This window comes from Artemia franciscana, unplaced genomic scaffold, assembly GCF_032884065.1.
Source record: "Artemia franciscana unplaced genomic scaffold, ASM3288406v1 Scaffold_1978, whole genome shotgun sequence".
Classification (NCBI taxonomy): domain Eukaryota; kingdom Metazoa; phylum Arthropoda; class Branchiopoda; order Anostraca; family Artemiidae; genus Artemia; species Artemia franciscana.
Genome location: NW_027063044.1, coordinates 4,455 through 30,417, shown reverse-complemented (window position 1 = coordinate 30,417; position 25,963 = coordinate 4,455). Strand labels below are relative to the sequence as shown.

The 25,963-nt window shown below is 36.6% G+C and overlaps 1 protein-coding gene across 1 annotated transcript; it reads left to right on the top strand.

The window, feature by feature from the left end:
* The first annotated feature begins 5,999 nt into the window (after positions 1 to 5,999).
* LOC136042774 (zinc finger protein 182-like) lies at positions 6,000 to 7,187 on the top strand. Its single transcript, XM_065727728.1, has 2 exons — positions 6,000 to 6,732; positions 6,938 to 7,187. Exons 1-2 carry the CDS (start codon positions 6,151 to 6,153, stop codon positions 7,100 to 7,102), a joined length of 747 nt encoding a protein of 248 aa, XP_065583800.1. The 5' UTR covers positions 6,000 to 6,150; the 3' UTR covers positions 7,103 to 7,187.
* The last annotated feature ends 18,776 nt before the right edge of the window (positions 7,188 to 25,963 follow it).

Sequence of the window (25,963 nt, the reverse complement as noted above, 5' to 3'; positions counted from 1 at the left end):
AGCTTTTTTAGTTTTTTTATTAGTTTTTATTTTTTTTTGTAGTTTTTGCCTTTTTTTATTTTTTTCAGTTTTTTTTTTAGTTATTAGATTTTTACCTTTTTTTTAGTTTTTTTTAGTTTTTTAGCTTTTTTAGTTTTTTTTCTTTTTAGTTTTTTTTGTAGTTTTTTACCTTTTTTAGTTATTTTCTTCTTTTGTATTAGTGTGAAATAATTCAGACGTCATATGCGAACAAACATGACGTCACCTGATCCACAGATCCACAGATCCACACACAGACAACTTATTTTATATATATAGATATATCATGAAAAGAGAAATCACCAATGCAACAGCACAAACACAAAAAAAAAGAAAAAAAAAAGAGAGAGAGACAGAAGGAGAAAAGGAAGACTGTTTTCCTAGATCAGTGATTAATATAGACCAGCACTTGAATGAGGCCTTAACCCTACTCATCCATACAATCACATAGGTCAAACAGCATAGCCACACACAATCAACCATAAAGAATAATCAATGGACAGGCAGTCATGTCGTCAATAAGTATAATTCGTCATTTACCAAACAATAGAAAAATTAATATAGACAAATAATTCAGAGGCAACACCCAACATAAGGGCTCATCAGGAGAATACACTGGCCTATATAGGGTTTCGCCACTCTAAATTCTCAACTAATATATAAATACTAGTTGGTGGGGGCGCTTCGCCCCCCCCCCAAGCCCCCCGCGCGCGTAAGTCGTTACGCGCCATATTAGTTACGCGCCATTGTAGTTGTGTCCCTATGTCCCACCTGTGAAGCGCCCCCCCCAAGCCCCCCCGCGCGCGTAAGTCGTTACGCGCCATAATAGTTACGCGCCATTGTAGTTGTGTACCTATGTCCCACCTGTGAATATAGATATATATATATATATATATATATATATATATATATATATATATATTATATATATATATATATATATATATATATATATATATATATATATATATATACTAGCTGTTGGGGTGGCGCTTCGCGCCACCCCAACACCTAGTTGGTGGGGGCGCTTCGCGCCCCCCCCAAGCCCCCCCGCGCGCGTAAGTCGTTACGCGCCATAATAGTTACGCGCCATTGTAGTTGTGTCCCTATGTCCCACCTGTGAATATAGATATATATATATATATATGGTTTTAACTACGTAAAACTTGCGAATATACAACATTCTTTGCTGTCCCATTGTCTTTGCATATAAATAGATTGTCAGGTTATCCCCCTGTTTCCCCCGGTGTCCCCGTTGTAGTTGTGTCCCTGTGTCCCGGTCGTCATTTATATTCCCTGTGTCCCGGGTCCCGGTCATCATTTGTATCCCGGTGTCCCGGTCTGTATATACATTCGTTTTTTAGTTTTGTTTTTCTCCTTTATTTTTTTCCTTTTTTTTTCTTTTTTAGCTTATTTAGATTTTTAGATTTTTTAGTTTTTTTTATTAATTTTTAGTTTTTATTTCTTTTTAGTTTTTTTGTCCCGGTCGTCATTTATATCCCCCTGTTTCCCCCGGTGTCCCCGTTGTAGTTGTGTCCCTGTGTCCCGGTCGTTATTTATATTCCCTGTGTCCCGGTCGTCATTTGTATCCCGGTGTACCGGTCTGTATATACATTCGTTTTTTAGTTTTGTTTTTCTCCTTTATTTTTTTCCTTTTTTTTTCTTTTTTAGTTTATTTAGATTTTTAGATTTTTTAGTTTTTTTATTAGTTTTTAGTTTTTTTTTCTTTTTAGTTTTTTTGTAGTTTTTACCTTCTTTTTAGTTTTGTTAATTTTTTTTTTTACTTGTGTCCTGGTCGTCATTTATACTCCCTGTGTCCCAGTGCTTTGTTGATTGCTAATCGAACATTCCTTTTGTCCTGGTCGCTTTCTCTTTGAGTGTCGTCATTTATTTTTTTCTTTTTTAGTTCTTTTAGTTTTTACCTTTTTTAGTTTTTTTTTAGTTTTTAGTTTTTTTAGTTTTTTACCTTTTTTTAGTTTTTTTAGTTTTTTAGCTTTTTTATTTTTTTTATTAGTTTTTAGTTTTTTTGTAGTTTTTGCCTTTTTTTTAGTTTTTTGTCCTGGTCGCTTTCTCTTTGAGTGTCGTCATTTATTAGTTTTTTCCTTTTTTTTTTAGTTTTTTATTGGTTTTTACCTTTATTTTAGCTTATTTTTCAGTTTTTTCCTTTTTTTTAGTTTTTTTTTATTTTTTATTTTTTTTTAGTTTTTTACCTTTTTTTAGTTTTTTTAGTTTTTTTAGTTTTTTTAGCTTTTTTACTTTTTTTATTAGTTTTTAGTTTTTTTTTGTAGTTTTTGCCTTTTTTTAGTTTTTTCAGTTTTTTTTTTAGTTTTTTATTGGTTTTTACCTTATAGTTTTTTTAGTTTTTTAGCTTTTTTATTTTTTTTATTAGTTTTTAGTTTTTTTTTGTAGTTTTTGCCTTTTTTTAGTTTTTTCAGTTTTGACGTCACCTAATCCAGTTTTTTTCAGGTGACGTCACCTGACACATCCATCCACACATCCATCCACACATCCACAGACAGACAACTTATTTTTATATAGATAGATATATATATATATATATATGGTTACATACTACAGCTAGTATATATATATATATATATATACTAGCTGTTGGGGTGGCGCTTCGCGCCTCTCCAACACCTAGTTTGTGGGGTGCTTCGCACCCCCCCAAGCCCCCCCCCCGCGCGCGTAAGTCGTTACGTGCAATATTAGTTACGCTCCATTGTAGTTGTGTCCCTGTGTCCCACCTGTGAATATAGATAGATTTATATATATATATGTTTCAAACTACGTAAAACTTGCGAATATACAACATTCTTGGCTTTCTCATTGTCTGTGCATATACAAAGCCTTATGTACTAATAATGACGTCATATGCAAACGCTCTTCTTACAAACAAACAAACATGCATACTCACAATTCGTTTTTATATAGATATATAGATAGATAGATACAATACAAATTAACTGCGTAAAACTTGCGAATATACAACATTCTTCGCTGTAAAAGTGTCGCTGCATATAAATAGATTGTCAGGTTTACCGACCCTCGAACATGCAACGTACAATTGTCCATGGGAAAAACAATCAGTATTAAGATCTATACCACATTTTCTAATGATTGACCTTGAGCTTTGTTAATGGTGATTGCAAATGCTAATCGAATTGGAAATTGCAATCTTTTAAGTTGAAAAGGCAGATCCGTTGGAATCATGGGAATGCGAGGAATAAGAACAGCCTCACCCTCAAAAGGCCTTGTCAAGATTTTGGCCTCTATTAGGTTTTCCATTGTTTTTTTTTACGGCAAGTCGCGTGCCATTGCAAAGCTTTGGTGGGTTGATATTTCTTAAAAGTATTATTGGTACGCCTATTTTTAGTTGTAGCACGTGTGGTGGAAACCCTGAAAGATCCACGGAATTTAAAAATTCAGATGGATAATTAACCGCTTCATTTGGTTACAAAACTGTGTCGACTGACTTGTAAAGGACTGCCTGGTCTCGAATCTTGGTCAAAACAATATTGTTGATTTCGTGGAAGTCTATATTTTTTGGTGCAAGAATCGCTCTTTCACTTAGCCATTTATTATTTTTATAATTGTTCAGAATATTCGGAAATACTTTTTCAATCAATTCATTTTTGGACGTCACTAAATTACAGAAATCAGCAGGTAGTTGTATACGTCCTGAAATTGAGTCTACTGGGAGCTTTCCGTTTCCAATTGCCAGCAATTGATCTGAAAATGTTTGACCAGAGACATCGTTTTCCAATCGGACGCGCATATTTTTAGTTAATTTTAATGTTTTTACGTGTGCCCATAAATTAGAATTTTTCAGGCAAGCATTCATTTCGTTTGCAGGGGTTGATCTCGGTATTATAGGTAATGTTTGCCTGAAATATCCCGCAAGCAATATTAATGTGCTGCAAAGGGTTTCGACTTCCCTCTCAAATCTTTCAAGCATTGATCCAGAGCCACGAGCGATTTTTTGTGTGCCATTGTGCACTCATCCCAAATAATAAGTTTGCATTGCTGCAATACTTTACCCATCCCAGATGATTTGGAAATATTGCACGTGGGAGTTTCTGTAGAATGCAAATTCATAGGCAATTTCAAAGCGGAATGAGCAGTTCTTCCACCAGGCAGCAATGTTGCGGCTATTCCGGACGACGCAATCGCCAACGCTATATCATTTTTTGATCAAATTGGTGTCAGAATCAGTTTTATCACAAACGTTTTACCAGTACCTCCTGGCGCATCCAAAAAGAAAATTTGTCCAACGTTGTTATCGACACAATGCATCATCGTATCATAAATGTCTTTTTGTTCCGAGGTTAACTTGGAAATGTTATTTTGTACATACGACAATAGATCACTCGTACTGTAACTTTGTTCACGATCCAATTTTGCACATGGTGAAACAGCAGCGATACGGTTAGGTGAAGGCATTCCCAAATCCTGAAGAGGTTTGTTTGCCATACGTACGCACAAATCTTCTATAATAACTAAAGTGTAGTTATAAATTTCTGATGTAAAATCAAAAGTCATAGCTACAGACCGTTATGTGATTCGATAAATTGTTTGACTTCTTATTTAGGACTACCCAGCCCTTAGCGTGTCAACTGTCACGATGAATACAGATATAGTGTCTTGGATACCAACTTCAACTCCAAAAGTGGACCTTTCATTGGGCAAAACTGATGCCCCTTTTCAGCCTAAACTGGCAAGATACCCCCTTACTAACGGTCAACGATACTCCAAGAAACCCTACTCAACAGAATGGGTCAAATACTCTATTCTGAAGGTAGGCTGCCTTTTGACTTTGCTGTAGGTATTTCTCCATTTTCAGTAATCCTGGCTACGCTATCACAGGGGCAGGAGATTTAGTTGACATCGGGGTTCAAAAATGGAAGATACTGTGTGAAAAATTATAAAAACGGGAAGAATCAGTTTTCCATGAATCTAGTTACTCAAGCTGGATCGAGTATTGATCAATTAAAGCAAGGCTAGGACTTCCATAGCATCAGCTGTTGTCAAGGCCCGAAAAGAAACGTTTGAGAAAAACCGTGCACAAGTTACAACATTGGTTAACACGATGAACATTCTTTTCCATCAGCGATTGGAAATCAGAGGGCACGATGAAGATGAGGATTCAGGAAACCGTGGAATCTTTCTTGAAATACTAAAACTCATCTTTTTAGATGGGAATGTATAGGCCCAATATGGGCCTAAACTAGTGCAGAGAACCAAATTGAAATTCTCCAAGTAGTTGAAAATTCCCTTCGAGACATTACGAAATGATCAAATGTAAAGGCTGGTCGCTCTAAGCTGATGAAACTAAAGATTAATATAAGAAACAACAAAAGCCTTATTGTGAGATTTATTAAAAATAACGACGAAGACCACACTGCCTTTCCATAACAAACAGACACAAAGTAGAAGCAATAGGGAAATTCTTTTCAAGACAGTGGAAATCAATCCAGTGGATATTTCGACCTTATGTCCAAGGGCCGTCTTCAGCACAAAACTAAAAAGAAACTAATATGTTCTTAACTAAAAAAAAAATGTATTGTTCTTACCGGGTGGTGAACTAGTATTTTTCTTTTCTTGCTTTTACCAACGTATAATCAAAATCCTTAAAGTAAAGAATTATCTCTGTCTGTCATGTTATCTAAAACAGTTTAGTACAACGGCTCAGCTTGAGCAGACATTTTTTTATGTTAATTCATACTTGCCATGGCATCTCAGCTTTAGTTTGAAGCTGAAAAAAAAGATACAAGTCAAAATTTGAGTGTCCAAGATGAATTCAATGAATGAAAAAGCCTCTGATCATGCGATCATTTTTGCAAAAGAAACCCATCAGTCCAATCTGTTAAAAACGGACTGTACTGAAACTGAACTATCGAATACAATTGTCTCATCAGCTAAAGAAACCACCAGACAAAAAGAAGAGGACGCGGAAAATCAGAAAAACGAAATATCTTTTCAAAATGATGAGAAACGATCTATAAGCAATAATCTTATGAGACACCTGACATTTCAACTAGTAAACACCAGACAATCCACATCGGGGAAAAGCCATTCAAGTGTGATGTATGCAAGAAAAGTTTTAATCAGAAGGGCAATCTTGCCACACACATGAGAATCCACACCGGGGAAAAGCCATTCAAGTGTGACATATGTAATTACAGCTCTACTTGGAAGAGTGCTCTTGCCGTACACATGAGAACCCACACCGATGAAAAGCCATTCAAGTGTGATGTATGCAAGCGCGGTTTTAATCAGAAGGGTCATCTTGCCATACACATGAGAATACACACCGGGGAAAAGCCATTCAAGTGTGATTTATGCAAGCGCAGTTTTAATGGCAAGAGCGATCTTGCCAAACACATGAGAATCCACACCGGGGTAAAGCCATTCAAGTGTGACATATGTAAGTACAGTTCTAATTGGAAGAGTACTCTTGCCGTATACATGAGAACCCACACCGGGGAAAAGCCATTCAAGTGTGACATATGTAAGTACAGTTCTAATTGGAAGAGTACTCTTGCCGTACACATGAGAACACACACCGGGGAAAAGCCATTCAAGTGTGATGTATGCAAGCACAGTTTTAATGGCAAGAGCGATCTTGCCAAACACATGAGAATCCACACCGGGGTAAAGCCATTCAAGTGTGACATATGTAAGTACAGTTCTAATTGGAAGAGTACTCTTGCCGTACACAGAGAACCACACCGGGGAAAAGCCATTTAAGTGTGACATATGTAAGTACAGCTCTATTTGGAAGAATGCTCTTGCCATACACATGAGAACCCACACCGGTGAAAGCCATTCAAGTGTGATGTATGCAAGCACAGTTTTAATGTCAAGAGCGTTCTGGCCATACACATGAGAATCCATACCGGAGGAAAAGCCATTCAAGTGTGACATATGTAAGTACAGCTCTAATTGGAAGAGTGCTCTTGCCGTACACATGAGAACCCACACCGGGGAAAAGCCATTCAAGTGTGACGTATGTAAGTACAGCTCTATTTGGAAGAATGCTCTTGCCATTCACATGAGAATCCACACCGGTGAAAATATGTAAGTACAGCTCTAATTGGAAGAGTGCTCTTGCCGTACACATGAGAACCCACACCGGGGAAAAGCCATTCAAGTGTGACGTATGTAAGTACAGCTCTATTTGGAAGAATGCTCTTGCCATACACATGAGAATCCACACGGTGAAAAGCCATTCAAGTGTGATGTTGCAAGCGCAGTTTTAATCAGAAGAGTTAGCTTGCCATATATATGAGAACCCACACTGGGAGAAAAGCTCTTCAAGGGTGATGTATGCAAGCACAGTTTTAATCTGAAGAGTCATCTTGCCAAACACATGAGAACACACACCAGGGAAAAGGCATTCAAGTGGGATGTATGCAAGCACAGTTTTAATCAGAAGGGTCATCTTGCCAAACACATGAGAACACACACCGGTGAAAAGCTATTCAAGTGTGATGTTTGCAAGCGCAGTTTTAATCAGAAGAGTAAGCTTGCCATACACTTGAGAACCCACACGATGAAAACCCATTCAACTGTGACATGAAAACAAAGTTTTTATCAGAAGAATGCTCTTGCCATGTACATGAGAACCCTCACCGGTGAAAAGCCATTCAAGAGTGGCGTATGTAAGCACGGTTTTAATTGGGACAAGAATCTTGCCATGCACATGAGAACCCACACCGGTGAAAAGGCATTCACCTCTGACATTGGTAAGCAGTTTTAATTGGGACAAGAATCTTGCCATACACATGAGAACCCACCTCGGTGAAAAGTCATTCAAGTGTGATGCATACAAGCGCAGTTTTAATCAGAAGAGCAATCTTGCCATACACATGAAAACCCACTCTTGCCATACACATGAGAACTCACACTGGGGAAAAGCCATTCAAGTGTGATGTATGTAAGCACAATTCTAACTAGAAGAATGCTCTTGCTATAGACATGAGAACTCACACTTGTTAAAAGTCATTGAAGTGTGATGTATGCAAGCACAGTTTTAATGTCAATGTTAAATTTGTCATGCACATGAGAACCAAACAAATACAAAATCGAAACAATAGGGAAAATCTTTTCAAGACAGTGGAAATCAATTCTGTGAATATTTCGGCCCTATGTCCAAGGGCCGTCTTCAGCACAATACGAGAAAGAGAGACAAAAAATATGTATATATGAATAAACTTACATTAAAATGCGAAAATTAAAACTAATAATGTTAAAAACTTTTTAAAAACAGTCCTAGCATCCTTACTTCAACGAAGTTCAACCAGGACTCGTTGAAAGTAAGTCCTTGTATATTAAAATACATTAAATTACATTAAAATACGATTTTTTTTTAAATATTTTTTTTTAATTCTGAGAAGTTATTAAATCCATCAATTTCCTATCAAATGAGCTATTCAACACCTCTATGATTTTCCAGTGCCGAGCTACCTGAGGTGAAAAAAACGGAAAAAAAAATGCCATCGATGCAGAATATCCTGGTTGCACTTTTCTTGATTTTCAAACCAATATATTTTCCTTGTTATTCAAGACAAGGTACAGTTAGTTTTCTAAATAGGGGTATTGGGCAAGCGGGTCCAATAGTGTATTTTTTTTGATCTGACTCTAGTTTTAGGTGTTGTGGGACATTTGTTTTTTACTACAAGGGGTGATTCATCTCTTACAAGGCTTCTACCTACCGCTGCAACCCGGACTAGGCTACTAGCTACCGCCGTAACCTGGATTTGATATGAAATTTTAAACATGATCTTTTCCTGTTACAAACAGGAAAAGCCTATGGCTTTTTCTATTTGGAATAGTAAGAGGAAGAACTTCAGAGAGTGAGGTATTAAAATAAACCCAATATGTGCCATGGTTTGTTCTTCAATAGATTTCAGCTATCTCTACAGCCACGATACCTATGGGACTTACATAATCCCCATTTGGAGTTAACCAGACCGATTCTTGTGTAATTTTTCAGTGTCTTAGCGAATTTATTGTCATGGCCTATTCATAAATCATTTTTCATATGTCTCCGATTAACAATGGTAAGCATACCCGCTTGTCACGTGGGTGACCGGGGTTTGATTCCTCCTTGGAAACAATTTATTAATATATTGACTTTAAGTCCCGATGGTAAAGTGGTAAGCATACTCGCCTTTCACGTAGGAGATCAGGGTTAAATTCCCTGTTGGAAGAAATTTTTAATATATTGGACTCTAAATATAACCATAAAAGCCTATACTATTTTTATGTTGCCTATACAAGTTATTATATTCTAGAGTTTGTTCTTTCTTATGATTTTCATAAAAAACTGATTCCTCTAATTATGTATTTCTTGTATTATTATCTTGTCTAATGGTTAACTTGTATAAATATTGTATTCACTTGTTACTAACACTGGTTATAAGCTATACGATTATAACATACTTCATCTAGTTTTTACAGGAAAATGTAGTTTTTTGTCAAGATTTATTCTATTCTAAAAACCATTTTGTTTTTAATTACAAAAGGTTGAAGATGTAGCGGTTTCCTTTAAAGTCAGTCATTATACAGCTTTCTTATGATTTTCCACAGCCCAGCTGCTTAGGAGAAAAAACGGAAAGAAAAAAGATCCCATATATGCAGATTGTCGTGGTTGTATCCACTTTTTCTTGATTTTCAAACCAATATAGTTTCATCGTTGTTCAGGCCAAGAGACGGTAAAATTTCTATAAAGGGGCATCAGAAAAGGCGGTTCTAATTGTGTACTTCTTATTTGATCAGATTTTTTTCAGGAGTTATGGATTATTTTAGTTTTTAATATGAAGCTTAATCGTCTCTTAATAGGTTGCTAGCTACCGCTGCAACTCGGATCTTTAAGATAAACTTCATTAATCCGCCACCCCAACACCTGGTTGGTGGGGGCGCTTCGCAAGCCCCCACCAATGTCAGTCGAAAACATGGACTAAATCCAAGGAGAAAAAAAGGCACTTCGAACTTTCACCAGTGAATGTCGACACTGACCAAGTTGCGGACACTCACGGTAAGATTGTATATCTTCTTATCTATCTATATATATAAAAATGAGTTGTCTGTGTGTGTGTGTGTCTGTCGAGTGACGTCATGTTTGTGTGGCGACTGACGTCATGTTTTCGACTGACGAAATTACAGACCAGGACATCGGGACACAAATGATGACCAGGACACCGGCACATAGGGAATATAAATGACGACCGGGACACTCAAAGAGAAAGCGACCGGGACACAAGGAATGTTCGATTAGCAATCACCATCAATAAAGCACCGGGATACAAATGACGACCGGGGCACAGAGAGTATAAATGACGACCAGGACATAAGTAAAAAAAAACTAAAAAAACTAAAAAAAAAGGTAAAAACTACAAAAAACTAAAAGAAAAAAACAAACTAAAAACTAATCTCATCCATAGAATCACATAGGTCAAACAGCATAGCCACACACAATCAACCATAAAGAATAATCCATGGACAGGCAGTCATGTCGTCAATAAGTATAATTCGTCATTTACCAAACAATAGAAAAATTAATATAGACAAATAATTCAGAGGCAACACCCAACATAAGGGCTCATCAGGAGAATACACTGGCCTATATAGGGTTTCGCCACTCTAAATTCTCAACTAATATATAAATATAACATATAAACATATAAGTTGTAACCTAGCTTTCAGAGTGAGAACATCTCAAATAACTGGATTATATTGACTCGGAGTTCAAAGTAAAAGGATTTGGTTTGAATTGGATATTTATGAACTGTGAGTAAAACCGGTCTACTTTAGTGTGACGAAAATAACGAATTCAGTTACTTTGAAAAGGATTATTTTGAAACTAATTTTATCGGATGTTAGCTGTTTGACAGCATGGTGAGTAATAATTTGATTTGATTTTGGACTTTGGCTAATTGTCCATATTTGTTGGTTATACCATTATGACGGAATATGTACATTCGTCGGTGTTGAATTTCGTGCAATCAAATCTTAAAAAAGGAGTAAGTGATGAAGTTATTGCTAACCATGCTGTTGGGTTTTTCGATGAGAAGTCTATTATGGCGGCTAAAATAGAACTTTGGTCTCATGTTTACGAGGGTAAACGTGTGCAAAGACGCCAAGGCGATCAAGCTAATTACCGTCACATTAAGGACATGATGGAAATCTTCCAGAAATGCGACAGCGAAAATTTGCCTTTGCCTACATACGTGATTATTTTACCTACCGAGGTTCCTGTTATTCCTGCTGTGGCTTATTCTAGCTTCGCCTCAAAGCTTGTAAGCATTGATTCGGAACTTAAGCAAATCCGTGAGAAGATTTCGTCGTATGATCTTAAATTCCCCCCTCTTAGCAGCCCTGGCGCTCAGTCATTGAATCCCGATCTGACAACCGTTGTTATTTCTAAAGTCCCATCAGAATTAGATAGTCCTGCCAAGCGTCGCGAAATAATAGACTCTATTCCAGGTCATGAATGTATTCAGAGCATTAAGCCCTCTGGCGATAAGCTAGTGGTACGAATTGACAAGATTGCTGCAAGGAACTTTTGCAATGCCGTTCCAAATGTAATGAGAGATTGTGACGTCAAAGTAAAAGAAACGAAATATATTGGAATCATTAAAGGTATACCGACCAATTTTGATGAGGAAATGTTAATTGATTGCAATAATATTACTCATGCGAAGCGAATAGGCAATTCTTTGGCTGTTAGAGTATTTTTTGAAAACGCTGTTGCGCTGGCTAATGCACTTCGACTTGGTATAAAGATTGGGTATGAGATATATCGAGTTTACGAATACCAACGCCCACCCAAATGCTGTTATAATTGCCAATCACCAAATCACTTAAAATCAAATTGTGATAAAGAAAAATGCTGCTCCCGTTGCGCAGGGCAACATGAATCCTCGCCTGATTCTCCGTGCCAGGCTACACCAAAATGTGCGAACTGTCAAGGCAATCATGTGTCATTTTCAATGAAATGCCGAATTCTTCGTGAACTTCTGTCGAAACGATCGTCCTATACTAGAAAATGAGTGCTAAGACTAATTTCACTATATGTTCGTTCAATATTAACGGTACTAAGGATAAAGACGTTTCTTTAGATCAGAAATTAGAAAATTTTGATGTTTTATTCCTCCAGGAGCATCTCCTACCTTTAGTGAGCTTAAACTCCCTACAGAGAAGTAACGAACACTCAGTTTTTTCTAAAAGTGCACGCAATACCTCTGGCAGACCATCAGGTGGCCTAGCATGTTTAATAAAAAAGACGCTGTTTTCACCACCCCCTTTATGCTATCACGAGAGTGATTGTTATATTGCTATTCGTCTTGCCAACCTTGTCGTCATTAATGTTTATCTCCCCTGCGACCAGAAATCCCTCCGAAGTTTAACTAAATTTACAAAATTTTGCGCATTAATAAAAAGTCTTTTGAATGGCATTGAGAGTATTGGACTGGATTGGTTATTAATCGGTGATCTGAACTGTAACATTCACTCTTCATCAGTGCGGACTGAGCTTCTGTTAGATTCCTTACCGAATAGTTACAAAATTTTGAAGAAAGATGCCTCCCATTCCTATATCCATAATAGTGGCTCACTTTCAGACATTGACCATTGTATCGTTTCTTCTGGTCTCATCTGTGGCGAAGTCCATGTTGATCAGGATGAGCGTGATTACGACCATCTCCCCCTATCCCTCACTGTTACCCTTAATGCTACTGCGGAGAAGAACCTTCGTCCCAATTCTAGAAAATGGATTTCTAAAAGAGAATGGAACAAAGCTGACTGGCCTCTTTATTTTTCTACGCTTGTTAGCCTTCTATCAACGATTAAAGTCCCTTTTAATCTGTTGTGTACAAGCGTTGGGCCCCCACAAGCCAGAATTCAGCTTAATATTTATTATAGCCACATTGTATCGTGCTTAAAGAGGTCTGAAGAAGTAGCTGTTCCCCTATGTCGCTTTAGAGCAAAAACAAGAAGTTCAATTTGGAAGAATGACCCAGAGCTCAAAACAATAAAAAATCGGGCTAAGTTGTGGCTAAAAATTTGGATAGCTTGCGGCCGCCCCTTAAGGGGTAATGTTTTCGATATTAAACAAAAAACAAAACTTGATTTTAAACGCTATCTTCGAAAAATTAGGTACAATGGTGCTGAATTTCCTAAGTCTCCTAGCCAGTGGAAAAAAGTGATCAATGTCGCGAAGTTTGATAGATCGCCTACGGCTGACCGAATCCCTAATGTATCATGGATCAATCATTATAGTAACATTTTCGATACAGTGATATATGCGGTTCATTTTCGTTTTGCCAAGCTCTGTTCTAATCTGTTGCCTAACAAAATCATTCAAGGTCATGTACCTCCCGTTAGTGTTGACCGTGTCAAAAGAAGTGTAGAGAGACTTAAATCGAAAGCTTATGATATAGACGGGATCAGTGCTTTTCACCTCAACACCGATTCGGAGGAATTAGTTTAGTTTATCACTTGCAGTTACTTTTTCAGATGTGTTTATGCTCTTCTTTAGTCCCTGATTCTTTTTTAGTTGGTAACATTACGTCAATTTTGAAACGCGGTAAGGACCCAACTAGTTGCGCTTCGTATAGGCCTATTACGGTTGCTTGTACTTTAAGTAAAGTATTTGAATATGTTTTGCTCCCTGATCTCCTGTCTAATGTAGATTATATGTCTAATCAGTTTGGCTTTAAGCCGTATATAGGATGCCAACATGCTCATCGTGCTATAGTTTCGCTATTACTTGAAGCGCATAAAAATGGTTTTGAGGTTCATTTTTGTGCACTCGATGTTTCAAAAGCTTTTGATTCAATTTGTCATAGCCAACTTTGGTATTCTTTAATCCAACTTGGTGCAAATGTGTCTATTATATCAACTCTTCGTTTTTGGTATGCTAATTCATATGTTCGACTCAAGTCAGGTGACACCTACGTTGGTAATATCCCCATCCGTTCTGGTCTTAGGCAAGGAGGAGTCTTATCCCCTTATCTTTTTAATGCTTGTCTTTATTCTGTTTTGCCACGTATTAATCCATCATGTTTTTTAGGCCTAACTAATCTTTCGTACATTGCATATGCAGATGATTTACTTTTGATCAGCCGCACTAAATCTAGCCTAATTAAGTCGACCCAGCTTGTTTCTAAGTCTTTTGAGGAAATCGGCCTCAAACTTAATACTGAAAAATGTGAATATTTAGTTTTTAATGCTAAGCATCAAAGTAGTGATCTTGATTGTGGTTATTATATTTATAAATTAATTTATATCCCCCTAAGGTCATCAATGCCTACCAGATTTTAGTTAGAAAAACAAAGGATCGGCGATATGTATTTCATAGTGAAGCTGAAAAATAAAGAAGAAAAAGAAAACTGAAAAAAGAAAAAATGTAAAAAACTAAAAAATACAAAAAAGAAAAAACACTCAAAGAGAAATTACAGACCGGGACACAAATGACGACCGGGACAGAGGGAATATAAATAACGACCGGGACACTCAAGGAGAAATTACAGACTGGGATACCGGGACACAAATGACGACCGGGACACAGGTATTTAAAAATATTGTTCAAAGACAAATTTTTAATTGTAAGAAGACCGTTGAAAGAGAAATTTCTAATTGTAAAATGACTGAAGAACCTACAATGGCAACACCCGAGGAAGCTGCTCGAAACGAATTGTATTCACGCCGAAGTAGCTGAGTTGGTAAAGCGTTATGTTTCAGGTTCTAGGTCCGAGAGGCTCCAGGTTTGAACCTTGGCTTTAGCATTAATACAAAAAAAGAAAAAAACTAAAAAAGGTAAAAACTTCAAAAAAATAAAAAGAAAATATATATGTATATATTTATATATATCATCTTTTCCACAAAAATAATAATTTAGTGCTTCTGCTTAAAAACAGCAATCGAATTGATGCCTCCTGATACGCAACTATCAACAAAGTGGCAATCGTTGTGGTCGGTGCTCAGTTCTTACCTCGAGATAATATTCTTTATAGGCGAAACAATCAGTTGACAAGAATTGCTTAAACTCATCGATGCTACGATGCCCTACAATATCCTGACGAATATAAATGACGCCCGGGACACTCAAATAGAAATCACAGACTGGGACACCGGGACACAAATGACGACGGGGACACAGGGAATATAAATGATGACCCAGACACAGGGACACAACTACAACGGGGACGCCGGGGGGCACAGGGGGATATATAAATGATGATGGCAACAAAGGAAATGGTCGATTAGCAATCACCATCAACAAAGCTCAAGGGCAATCAATAGAATCATGAGGTATAGATCTGAATACGGATTGTTTTCCCATGAACCATTATGCGTTGCATGTTCAAGAGTCGGTAAACCTGACAATCTATTTATGCACAGACGATGGGACGGCAAAGAATGTTGGATATTCGCAAGTTTTACGTAGTTAAAAACATATATATATATATATATATATATATATATATATATATATATATATATATATATATATATATATATATATATATATATATATATATATATATATATATATATATATATATATATATATATACTAGCTGTTGGGGTGGCGCTTCGCGCCACCCCAACACCTAGTTGGTGGGGCACTTCGCGCCCCCCCAAGCCCCCCCGAGCGCGTAAGTCGTTACGCGCCATATTAGTTACGCGCCATTGTAGCTGTGTCCCTGTGTCCCACCTGTGAATAGAGATAGATATAAATATATATTTTTAACTACGTAAAACATGCGAATACACAACATTCTTCGCTTTCCCATTCTCTGTGCATATAAATAGCATTTATATTCCCTGTGTCCCGGTCGTCATTTGTGTCCTGGTGTTCCAGTTTGTAATTTCTCTTTGAGTGTCCCGGTCGTCATTTATATTCCCTGTGTCCCAGTGTCCCGGTCGTCATTTGTGTCCCGGTCAGTAATTTCTATTCAAACAATCCCTGTGTCTCAGTCGTCAATTATATATCCCGCCTGTGCCCCCGGCGTCCCAGTTGTAGTTGTGTCTCTGTCTCCCGGTCGTCATTTATATTCCCGGTCGTGATTTGTGTCCGGGTGTCCCAGTCTGTAATTTTTCTTTGAGGTTCCCGTTCGTCATTTATATTCCTTCTGTGTCGGTCGTCATTTGTGTCCCGGTCTGTAATTTATCTTTGAGTGTTTTTTCTTTTTAGTTTTTTACATTTTTCAGTTTTTTTGTCTTCTTTATTTTTCAGCGTCACTATGAAGTACATATCGCCAAACCTTTGTTTTTTAACTTAAATCTGGTAGGCACTGATGACCTTATCCAAGTTAAAATCCCAAACCCAATCATCATCGCTATCATTTTCAGTTTTGATATGTTTTGACTCTCGCTTTCCTGGTGGATTTTCATCTAACTGCGCGGTTTTGCGTTCTTTAGCCGCAAGCCTGTTTTCTTGCTGTTCTTGTGATTCCTCGGCACGCTTTCTTTTCTTACTTTCTCTATCAGCTTCAAGCATGTTTTCTTGCTGTTCTTGTGATTCCTCGGCACGCTTTCTTTTCTTGCTTTCTCTATCAGCAGCGTGAACGCATTAACGCATGTCTTAAATACCATTAATGACGTCACCGTCAAAGCAAAAATGACGACAACTAATTTCATGACGTCAGTCAACACAGAAACATGACGTCACCTGATCCACAGACAGACAGTCAACTTATTTATATATATATATATATATATATATATATATATATATATATATATATATATATATATATATATATATATATATATATATATTCACAGGTGGGACATAGGGACACAACTACAATGGCGCGTAACGACTTACGCGCGCGGGGGGGCTTGGGGGGCGCGAAGCACCCCCACCAACTAGGTGTTGGGGTGGCGTGAAGCGCCACCCCAACAGCTAGTATATATATATATACATATATATATATATATATATATATACTAGCTGTTGGGGTGGCGCTTCGCGCCACCCCAACACCTAGTTGGTGGGGGCGCTTCGCGCCCCCCCAAGCCCCCCCGCGCGCGTAAGTCGTTACGCGCCATAATAGTTACGCGCCATTGTAGTTGTGTCCCTATGTCCCACCTGTGAATATAGATAGATATATATATATGGTTTTAACTACGTAAAACTTGCGAATATACAACATTCTTTGCTGTCCCATTGTCTTTGCATATAAATAGATTGTCAGGTTTACCGACTCTTGAACATGCAACATATAATGGTCCATGGGAAAACAATCTGTATTCAGATCTATACCTCATGATTCTAATTAGATTTTTAGATTTTTAGTTTTTTTATTAGTTTTTAGTTTTTTTTTCTTTTTAGTTTTTTTGTCCCGGTCGTCATTTATATCCCCCTGTTTCCCCCGGTGTCCCCGTTTCCTTTTTTTTTCTTTTTTAGCTTATTTAGATTTTTAGATTTTTTAGTTTTTTTATTAGTTTTTAGTTTTTTTTTCTTTTTAGTTTTTTTGTCCCGGTCGTCATTTATATCCCCCTGTTTCCCCCGGTGTCCCCGTTGTAGTTGTGTCCCTGTGTCCCGGTCGTCATTTATATTCCCTGTGTCCCGGTCGTCATTTGTATCCCGGTGTACCGATCTGTATATACATTCGTTTTTTAGTTTTGTTTTTCTCCTTTATTTTTTTCCTTTTTTTTTCTTTTTTAGTTTATTTAGATTTTTAGATTTTTTAGTTTTTTTATTAGTTTTTAGTTTTTTTTTCTTTTTAGTTTTTTTGTAGTTTTTACCTTCTTTTTAGTTTTGTTAATTTTTTTTTTACTTGTGTCCTGGTCGTCATTTATACTCCCTGTGTCCCGGTGCTTTGTTGATTGCTAATCGAACATTCCTTTTGTCTTGGTCGCTTTCTCTTTGAGTGTCGTCATTTATTTTTTTCTTTTTTAGTTCTTTTAGTTTTTACCTTTTTTAGTTTTTTTTAGTTTTTAGTTTTTTTAGTTTTTTACCTTTTTTTAGTTTTTTTAGTTTTTTTAGTTTTTTAGCTTTTTTATTTTTTTTATTAGTTTTTAGTTTTTTTGTAGTTTTTGCCTTTTTTTTAGTTTTTGTAGTTTTTTAGCTTTTTTATTAGTTTTTAGTTTTTTTTGTAGTTTTTGCCTTTTTTTAGTTTTTTTAGTTTTTTAGCTTTTTTATTTTTTTTATTAGTTTTTAGTTTTTTTTGTAGTTTTTGCCTTTTTTTAGTTTTTTCAGTTTTGACGTCACCTGATCCAGTTTTTTCAGGTGACGTCACCTGATTCACGATCCACAGATCCACAGACAACTTATTTTTATATATATAGATAGTTTTTTTTTTTACTTATGTCCTGGTCGTCATTTATACTCCCTGTGTCCCGGTGCTTTGTTGATTGCTAATCGAACATTCCTTTTGTCCTGGTCGCTTTCTCTTTGAGTGTCGTCATTTATTAGTTTTTTCCTTTTTTTTTTAGTTTTTTATTGGTTTTTACCTTTATTTTAGCTTATTTTTCAGTTTTTTCCTTTTTTTTAGTTTTTTTTTTATTTTTTATTTTTTTTAGTTTTTTACCTTTTTTTAGTTTTTTTAGTTTTTTTAGTTTTTTAGCTTTTTTACTTTTTTTATTAGTTTTTAGTTTTTTTTTGTAGTTTTTGCCTTTTTTTAGTTTTTTCAGTTTTTTTTTTAGTTTTTTATTGGTTTTTACCTTTATAGTTTTTTTAGTTTTTTAGCTTTTTTATTTTTTTTATTAGTTTTTAGTTTTTTTTGTAGTTTTTGCCTTTTTTTAGTTTTTTCAGTTTTGACGTCACCTGATCCAGTTTTTTCAGGTGACGTCACCTGATCCATCCATCCATCCACAGACAGACAACTTATTTTTATATATATAGATATATATATATATATATATATATATATATATATATATATATATATATATATATATATATATATATATATATATATATATATATATATATATATATATATATATATATATATATATATATATATATATATATATATATATATATATATATATATATTGTAGCTGTTAGGGTGGCGCTTCGCGCCACCCCAACACCTAGTTTGTTGGGCGTTTCACGCCCCCTAAGACCCCCCGCGTGCGTAAGTCGTTACGCGCCATATTAGTTACGCGCCATTGTAGTTGTGTCCCTGTGTCTCACCTGTGAATATAGATAGATTTAAATATATGTTTCAAACTACGTAAAACCTGCGAATATACAACATTCTTAGCTTTCCCATTGTCTGTGCATATACAAAGCCTTATGTACTAATAATGACGTTATATGCAAACGCTCTTTTTACAAACAAACAAACATGCATACACACAACTCGTTTTTATATAGATAGATAGATAGATAGATACAATACAAATTAACTGCGTAAAACTTGCGAATATACAACATTCTTCGCTGTCAAATTGTCGCTGCATATAAATAGATTGTCAGGTTTACCGACCCTCGAACATGCAACGTACAATTGTCCATGGGAAAAACAATCAGTAATAAGATCTATACCACATTTTCTAATGATTGACCTTGAGCTTTGTTAATGGTGATTGCAAATCCTAATCGAATTGGGAATTGCAATCTTTTAAATTGAAAAGGCAGATCCGTTGGAATCATGGGAATGCGAGGAATAAGAACAGCCTCACCCTCAAAAGGCCCTGTCAAGATTGTGGCCTCTATTAGGTTTTCCATTGTTTTTTTTTACGGCAAGTCGCGTGCCATTGCAAAGCTTTGGTGGGTTGATATTTCTTAAAAGTATTATTGGTATTCCTATTTTTAGTTGTAGCACGTGTGGTGGAAACACTGAAAGATCCACGGAATTTAAAAATTCAGATGGATAATTAACCACTTCATTTGGTTCCAAAACTGTGTCGACTGACTTGTAAAGGACTGCCTGGTCTCGAATCTTGGTCAAAACCATATTGTTGATATCGTGGACGTCTATATTTTCGGGTGCAAGAATTGCTCTTTCACTTAGCCATTTATTGTTTTTATAATTGTTTAGAATATTCGGAAATACTTTTTCAATCAATTCATTTTTGGACGTCACTAAATTACAGAAATCAGCAGGTAGTTGTATACGTCCTGAAATTGAGTCTACTGGGAGCTTTCCGTTTCCAATTGCCAGGAATTGATCTGAAAATGTTTGACCAGAGTCATTGTTTTGCAATCGGACACGCATACTTGTAATTAATTTTAATGTTTTTACGTGTGCCCATTTGTGTACCATTGTGCACTCATCCCAAATAATAAGTTTGCATTGCTGCAATACTTTACCCATCCCAGATGATTTGGAAATATTGCACGTGGGAGTTTCTGTAGAATGCAATATCAGAGGCAATTTCAAAGCGGAACAAGCAGTTCTTCCACCAGGCACCAATGTTGCGGCTATTCCGGACGACGCAATTGCCAACGCTATATCATTTTTTGATCAAATTGATGCCAGAATCAGTTTTATCACAAACGTTTTACCAGTCCTCCTGGCGCATCCAAAAAGAAAATTTCTCCAACGTTGTTATAGACACAATGCATTATCGTATCATAAATGTCTTTTTGTTCTGACGTTAACTTGGAAATGTTATTTTGTACATACGACAATAGATCACTCGTAATGTAACTTTGTTCACGATCCAATTCTACACATGTCGAAACAGCAGCGATACGGTTAGGTGAAGGCATTCCCAAATCCTGAAGAGGTTTGTTTGCCATACGTACGCACAAATCTTCTATAATAACAAAAGTGTAGTTATAAATTTCTGATGTAAAATCAAAAGTCATATCTGACGTCTCTAACTGTTTTCGATGGAGTATTTCTTCGGACATTTTTGACTTATATTTTCCCCATAACTCTTTAGAAGCTGATGGAGAGCAAGTTGTTAAAATGATGCCAAACAATGCGTGAATTTGACTTGGAGTTGACGTTTCGCATGCGTCATTGATGCAGTTATCCCAGTGTTGGTCATTCTCCAATAAATTCAGAGCTTGGCATGCACTACGGTAAGTGTCATGTATAGTACCGTTTACAGTTCTCAAATACTCAAAGGATGTCGGACCGGGTACATTCACCAAAAGCAGGCGTAGAAAGAAGCATTCATGTTTATTGGGGTGAACGGTATAGAGTCTTCCTATCGTGGTATCTTTGAAGATGGTAGGTTGGCCGTCGACTGACTTACCCTGTTTTCGGCGTTCAAATACTTTATTTTTAGTATTCCACGTGTAATACTAAGGCACTTCAGTATACAGCAGTTTTTTTGCAAGAGAATCATTATTGCAAAGCGAAAAGAAAGCGGTTAACTTTGTATCCGGTGGATTCAGGGCTCTTTGTTGCACGTTGGTTTCCGAGAAATAAACACGTTGACCATTCTGTAAATGTACCGCTAAGTGAACAACAGCTGGACTACGTTCATATATTGGAAATGAAAGAATTCGTCAAACAGCTTCATTACTGCTTTTGTATCTTCCAGCCTGATATTGTACGATTTCGTCGATAACTTTGATTTTGGGCTGCAAGCCAAAAACTGCCATGTCACTGCCTTTGTTGACGTATTAACATATGTATTTGATTGCCTTTACGGAGTTACAGTATTCAACGTTTATGTGTGCATTAAATGTTTTTGATAATAACGGGGAATATGGAACAACCCACTGGTTATCTACTTCGATGGTGGTACCGTTACGCTTCTTTATTATTGCTGTTTTACCGCCATCTTCAGTAGATCTTCTTCTATATTGTGGGTAACCATCATTGCCAGTAATTGTGTTTGATACTAAAAGTCGAGGATATTGCTTTGTGCACCTTCCTTTGGCCATGCATGGTGAATTTTCGTTCAGTGAACCGCAAGGTCCATGTATCATATTTTTTACAATAATATCATGTAACTCCTTATCGACATTTTCATCAGGTATTTCAGCGGAAATCACATCATCAATTTCGTTCGAAGTAATTTTTTTATCTAGCCAGATTAGTATATGTGCGTGTGGCAAACCTCGTCTTTGCCATTCCACTGAGTACATCCAGCATCGCACTGACCCAAACACTTCAAGATTTAATATGTAGTTTATCAGTGATTTCAACTTTTGCCGGAAGACACGGGCCGTAATGTCATGTCTATGAACCGCCGATTGTCCTTCAAGTAAAAGCTGCTGTATCTTGTCCCAAGATTGATCACATGTAAATGTAATAAATAAATCTGGACGACCATAGAGACGAACATACGCAATAGCATCTTGAGCATATTCATGCATATGAAGGGGACTGCCAGCATATGACGAAGGTAAAATTGTTAATCTTCCCACGTTTGTGGTATTACCGTCATTTACAACTGCATCTCGCAAATGAATGTATTGTTCAGAGCGGAGCTTGGTCTGATTCAGGCGGATATATAGCAAACATTCTGATTCAATTTTAGCATACATATCAACGACGTATTGGTGAAACAATTCATGGCATTTTAAAATATAATTTTCTTCATCCTGCCGAATCATTAGTCTATAGGAATAATAATGCATTGCACTGCATTTCTTATTCATTTCTTTGTTAGTGGCTGGATTCATCAATTTAATATTAAAGTGATAGCCGTCGGCTCCATCCCAAAAAATGATAGGATATTGTAGGGCATCGTAGCATCGATGAGTTTCAGCAATTCTTACAACTGAGCGTTTCGCTTGTGAAGAATAATATCTCGAGGTAAAAACTGATCACCGACCATAACGATTGCCACTTCGTCGATAGTTGGAGCATTGTATCTACGCACATGTTGGCCAGGAGGCGTTTTGTCAGCGGAAATAACAATTTTATGCGTATCAGTAGGCATCAAATCGATGGCTGTTTTGAACAGACGCACTAAATTATTATTTTCGTGGAAAAGATGTTGCAATTGGGAAACAATTGTTCTTTCAACTTTGGGAGAAATTTCGCAACGTGCATTCAATTCAGAATTTCTATCACTGATGAAGTACAATTGTAAAAATTTATGATTCTCACCTGAGAATGGTAGAAGGGACCCTGCTCTATGATAAATTTGCCCTTTTACTTTGAAAGTAGACATAAATTGATCTGTCCACGATCTTCTTAAAATTAAAATTTGTCTTTGAACGATTTTCTTAAATATTTTTAATGACGTCATCGTCATAACAAACATGACGACAACTAACTTCATGACAACATGACGACATGATGACATGACGTCACTCGACAGACAGAGAGACAGACACATTCACAGACAACTTATTTTTATATATATAAGAAGATATCTATCTATATAAAAATAAGTTGTTTGTGGGTTATGTCTGTCTGTCGAGTGACGTCATGTCATCATGTCGTCATGTTGTCATAAAGTTAGTTGTCGTCATGTTTGTTATGACGATGACGTCATTAAAAGTATTTAAGAAAATCGTTCAAAGACAAATTTTTAATTGTAAGAAGATCGTGGACGGAAAAATATTTAATCGTAAAATGACTGAAGAACCTACAAGGGCAACAGACACACAACTTTCGAGTTACGTCATGTCATCCTGTGGTCATGTCGTAATGAAGTTAGTTGTCATCATGTTCGTTATGACGATGAGGTCATTAAAAGTATTTAAGAAAATCGTTCTTAGACAAATTCTTAATTGTAAGAAGATCGTGGACGGAAAAATGTTTAATTGTAAAATGACTGAAGAGCCTACCGAGGAATCTCAAGAACAGCAAGAAAACAGGCTTGCGGCTGATAGGGAAAGTAAGAGAAGAAAGCGTGCCGAGGAATCACAAGAACAGCAAGAAAACAGGCTTGCGGCTGATAGAGAAAGTAAGAAAAGAAAGCGTGACGAGGAACCACAACAACAGTGTGAAAATAGGCTTGCGGCTGATAGAGAAAATAAGAAAAGAAAGCGTAACAAGGAATCACAAGAACAGCAAGAAAACAGACTTGTGGCTGATAGAGAAGGTAAGAACAGAAAGCATACCGAAGAATCACAAGAGCAACGTGAAAACAGGCTTTCGGCTTCAAGAGATACTGCCAGATTAGGAATGTTCAATTTCCGTCAACGATGGCGTGTCGAGGAACTACCAGAGAAACGCGAAACCAGACATGCTGCTAAAAGAGAAAGTGAAAAAACAAGGCGTGCCGAGGAATCACAAGAGCAACGTGAAAACAGGCTTGCGGCTTCAAAAGATAATGCCAAAAGAAAGCGTGCCGAGGAATCAGAGCAACCTGAAAATTATCGCCTGGCATTCAGGTACAGCCCAGTCGATGATTATAGCTTGAGTAGATGTGTTCAAATCGGGACTATGTTTAAAATTTGTCCTTATTGCAAGGCCTTGAAATTCAATGGTGAAACAATGGGAATGTGTTGCGCCTCAGGAAAAGTTAAACTTCCTCTAATGGCTGCACCTCCAGAGCCATTGAAGACTTTCCTTACTGGAACTACGTCAGAATCTAAGCGTTTTTTGTCACAAATCAGAAAATATAACTCATGTTTCCAAATGACGTAGTTTGGAGCCCAAATCGAAAATCCAGATCAATTTATGTCTACTTTCAAAGTAAAAGGGCAAATTTATCATAGAGCAGGGTCCCTTCTACCATTCTCAGGCGAGAATCATAAATTTTTACAATTGTACTTCATCAGTGACGAGATACTGCAGTTTTACTTCAAGGACAATCGGCGGTTCATAGACATGACATTACGGCCCGTGTCTTCTGGCAAAAGTTGAAATCACTGATAAACTACATAGTAAAACTTGAAGTGTTTGGGTCAGTGCGATGCTGGATGTACTCAGTGGAATGGCAAAAACGAGGTTTGCCACACGCACATATACTAATCTGGCTACATAAAAAAATTACTTCCAACAAAATTGATGATGTGATTTCCGGATCTGCCTTTTCAATTTAAAAGATTGCAATTCCCAATTCGATTAGCATTTGCAATCACCATTAACAAAGCTCAAGGTCAATCATTAGAAAAATGTGGTATAGATCTTAATACTGATTTTTTTCCCATGGAGAATTGTACGTTGCATGTTCGAGGGTCGGTAAACCTGACAATCTATTTATATGCAGCGACAATTGGACAGTGAAGAATATTGTATATTCGCAAGTTTTACGCAGTTAATTTGTATTGTATCTATCTATCTATCTATCTATATAAAAACAAGTTGTGTGTATGCATGTTTGTTTGTTTGTAAAAAGAGCGTTTGCATATGACGTCATTATTAGTACATACGGCTTTGTATATGCACAGACAATGGGAAAGCCAAGAATGTTGTATATTCGCAATCTTTACGTAGTTTGAAACACATACATAAATCTATCTATATTCACAGGTGGGACACAGGGAAACAACTACAATGGCGCGTAACTAATATGGCGCGTAAAGACTTACGCGCGCGGGAGGCTTGGGGGGGCGCGAAGCGCCCCACCAACTAGGTGTTGGGCTGGCGCGAAGCGCCACCCCAACAGCTAGTATGTATATATATATTTCTAACTTAAAAAATAGTAACACTAAATCATTATTTTATAATGCGAAGATTAAACAAGCAATTGCTAATCTAAAGAATGAATTTGTAATTGTGCCAGTGGATAAAGCTAATAATAATTTTGCCATAATTTGTCAGAAGCTGTATTGTGATATCTTAAAAAGGGAGTTATGCACAACTAATGTTTATGAAAAGGTAAATATAGAGGATGAGAGTTTAATTGAAAAGACTGAAGAAATACTTTTTAAAAATTTTAATATTAAAATAAATGACAATGATAAAAAGTTCGCTTTCCTATATTGGACTGTAAAATTTTATAAGAATCCCCCTAAACCACGGTTTATTGCTGGAGCAGCTAAATGTCCAACCCGCATTGCTGCTACTGACCTCTCTTTAATTTTAAAGGAAATTGTAAATAAACTTAAAACCTATTGTTCTGGTATTAAAAAATTTTCGAATTTTAATCCATATTGGAGTGTTAATAA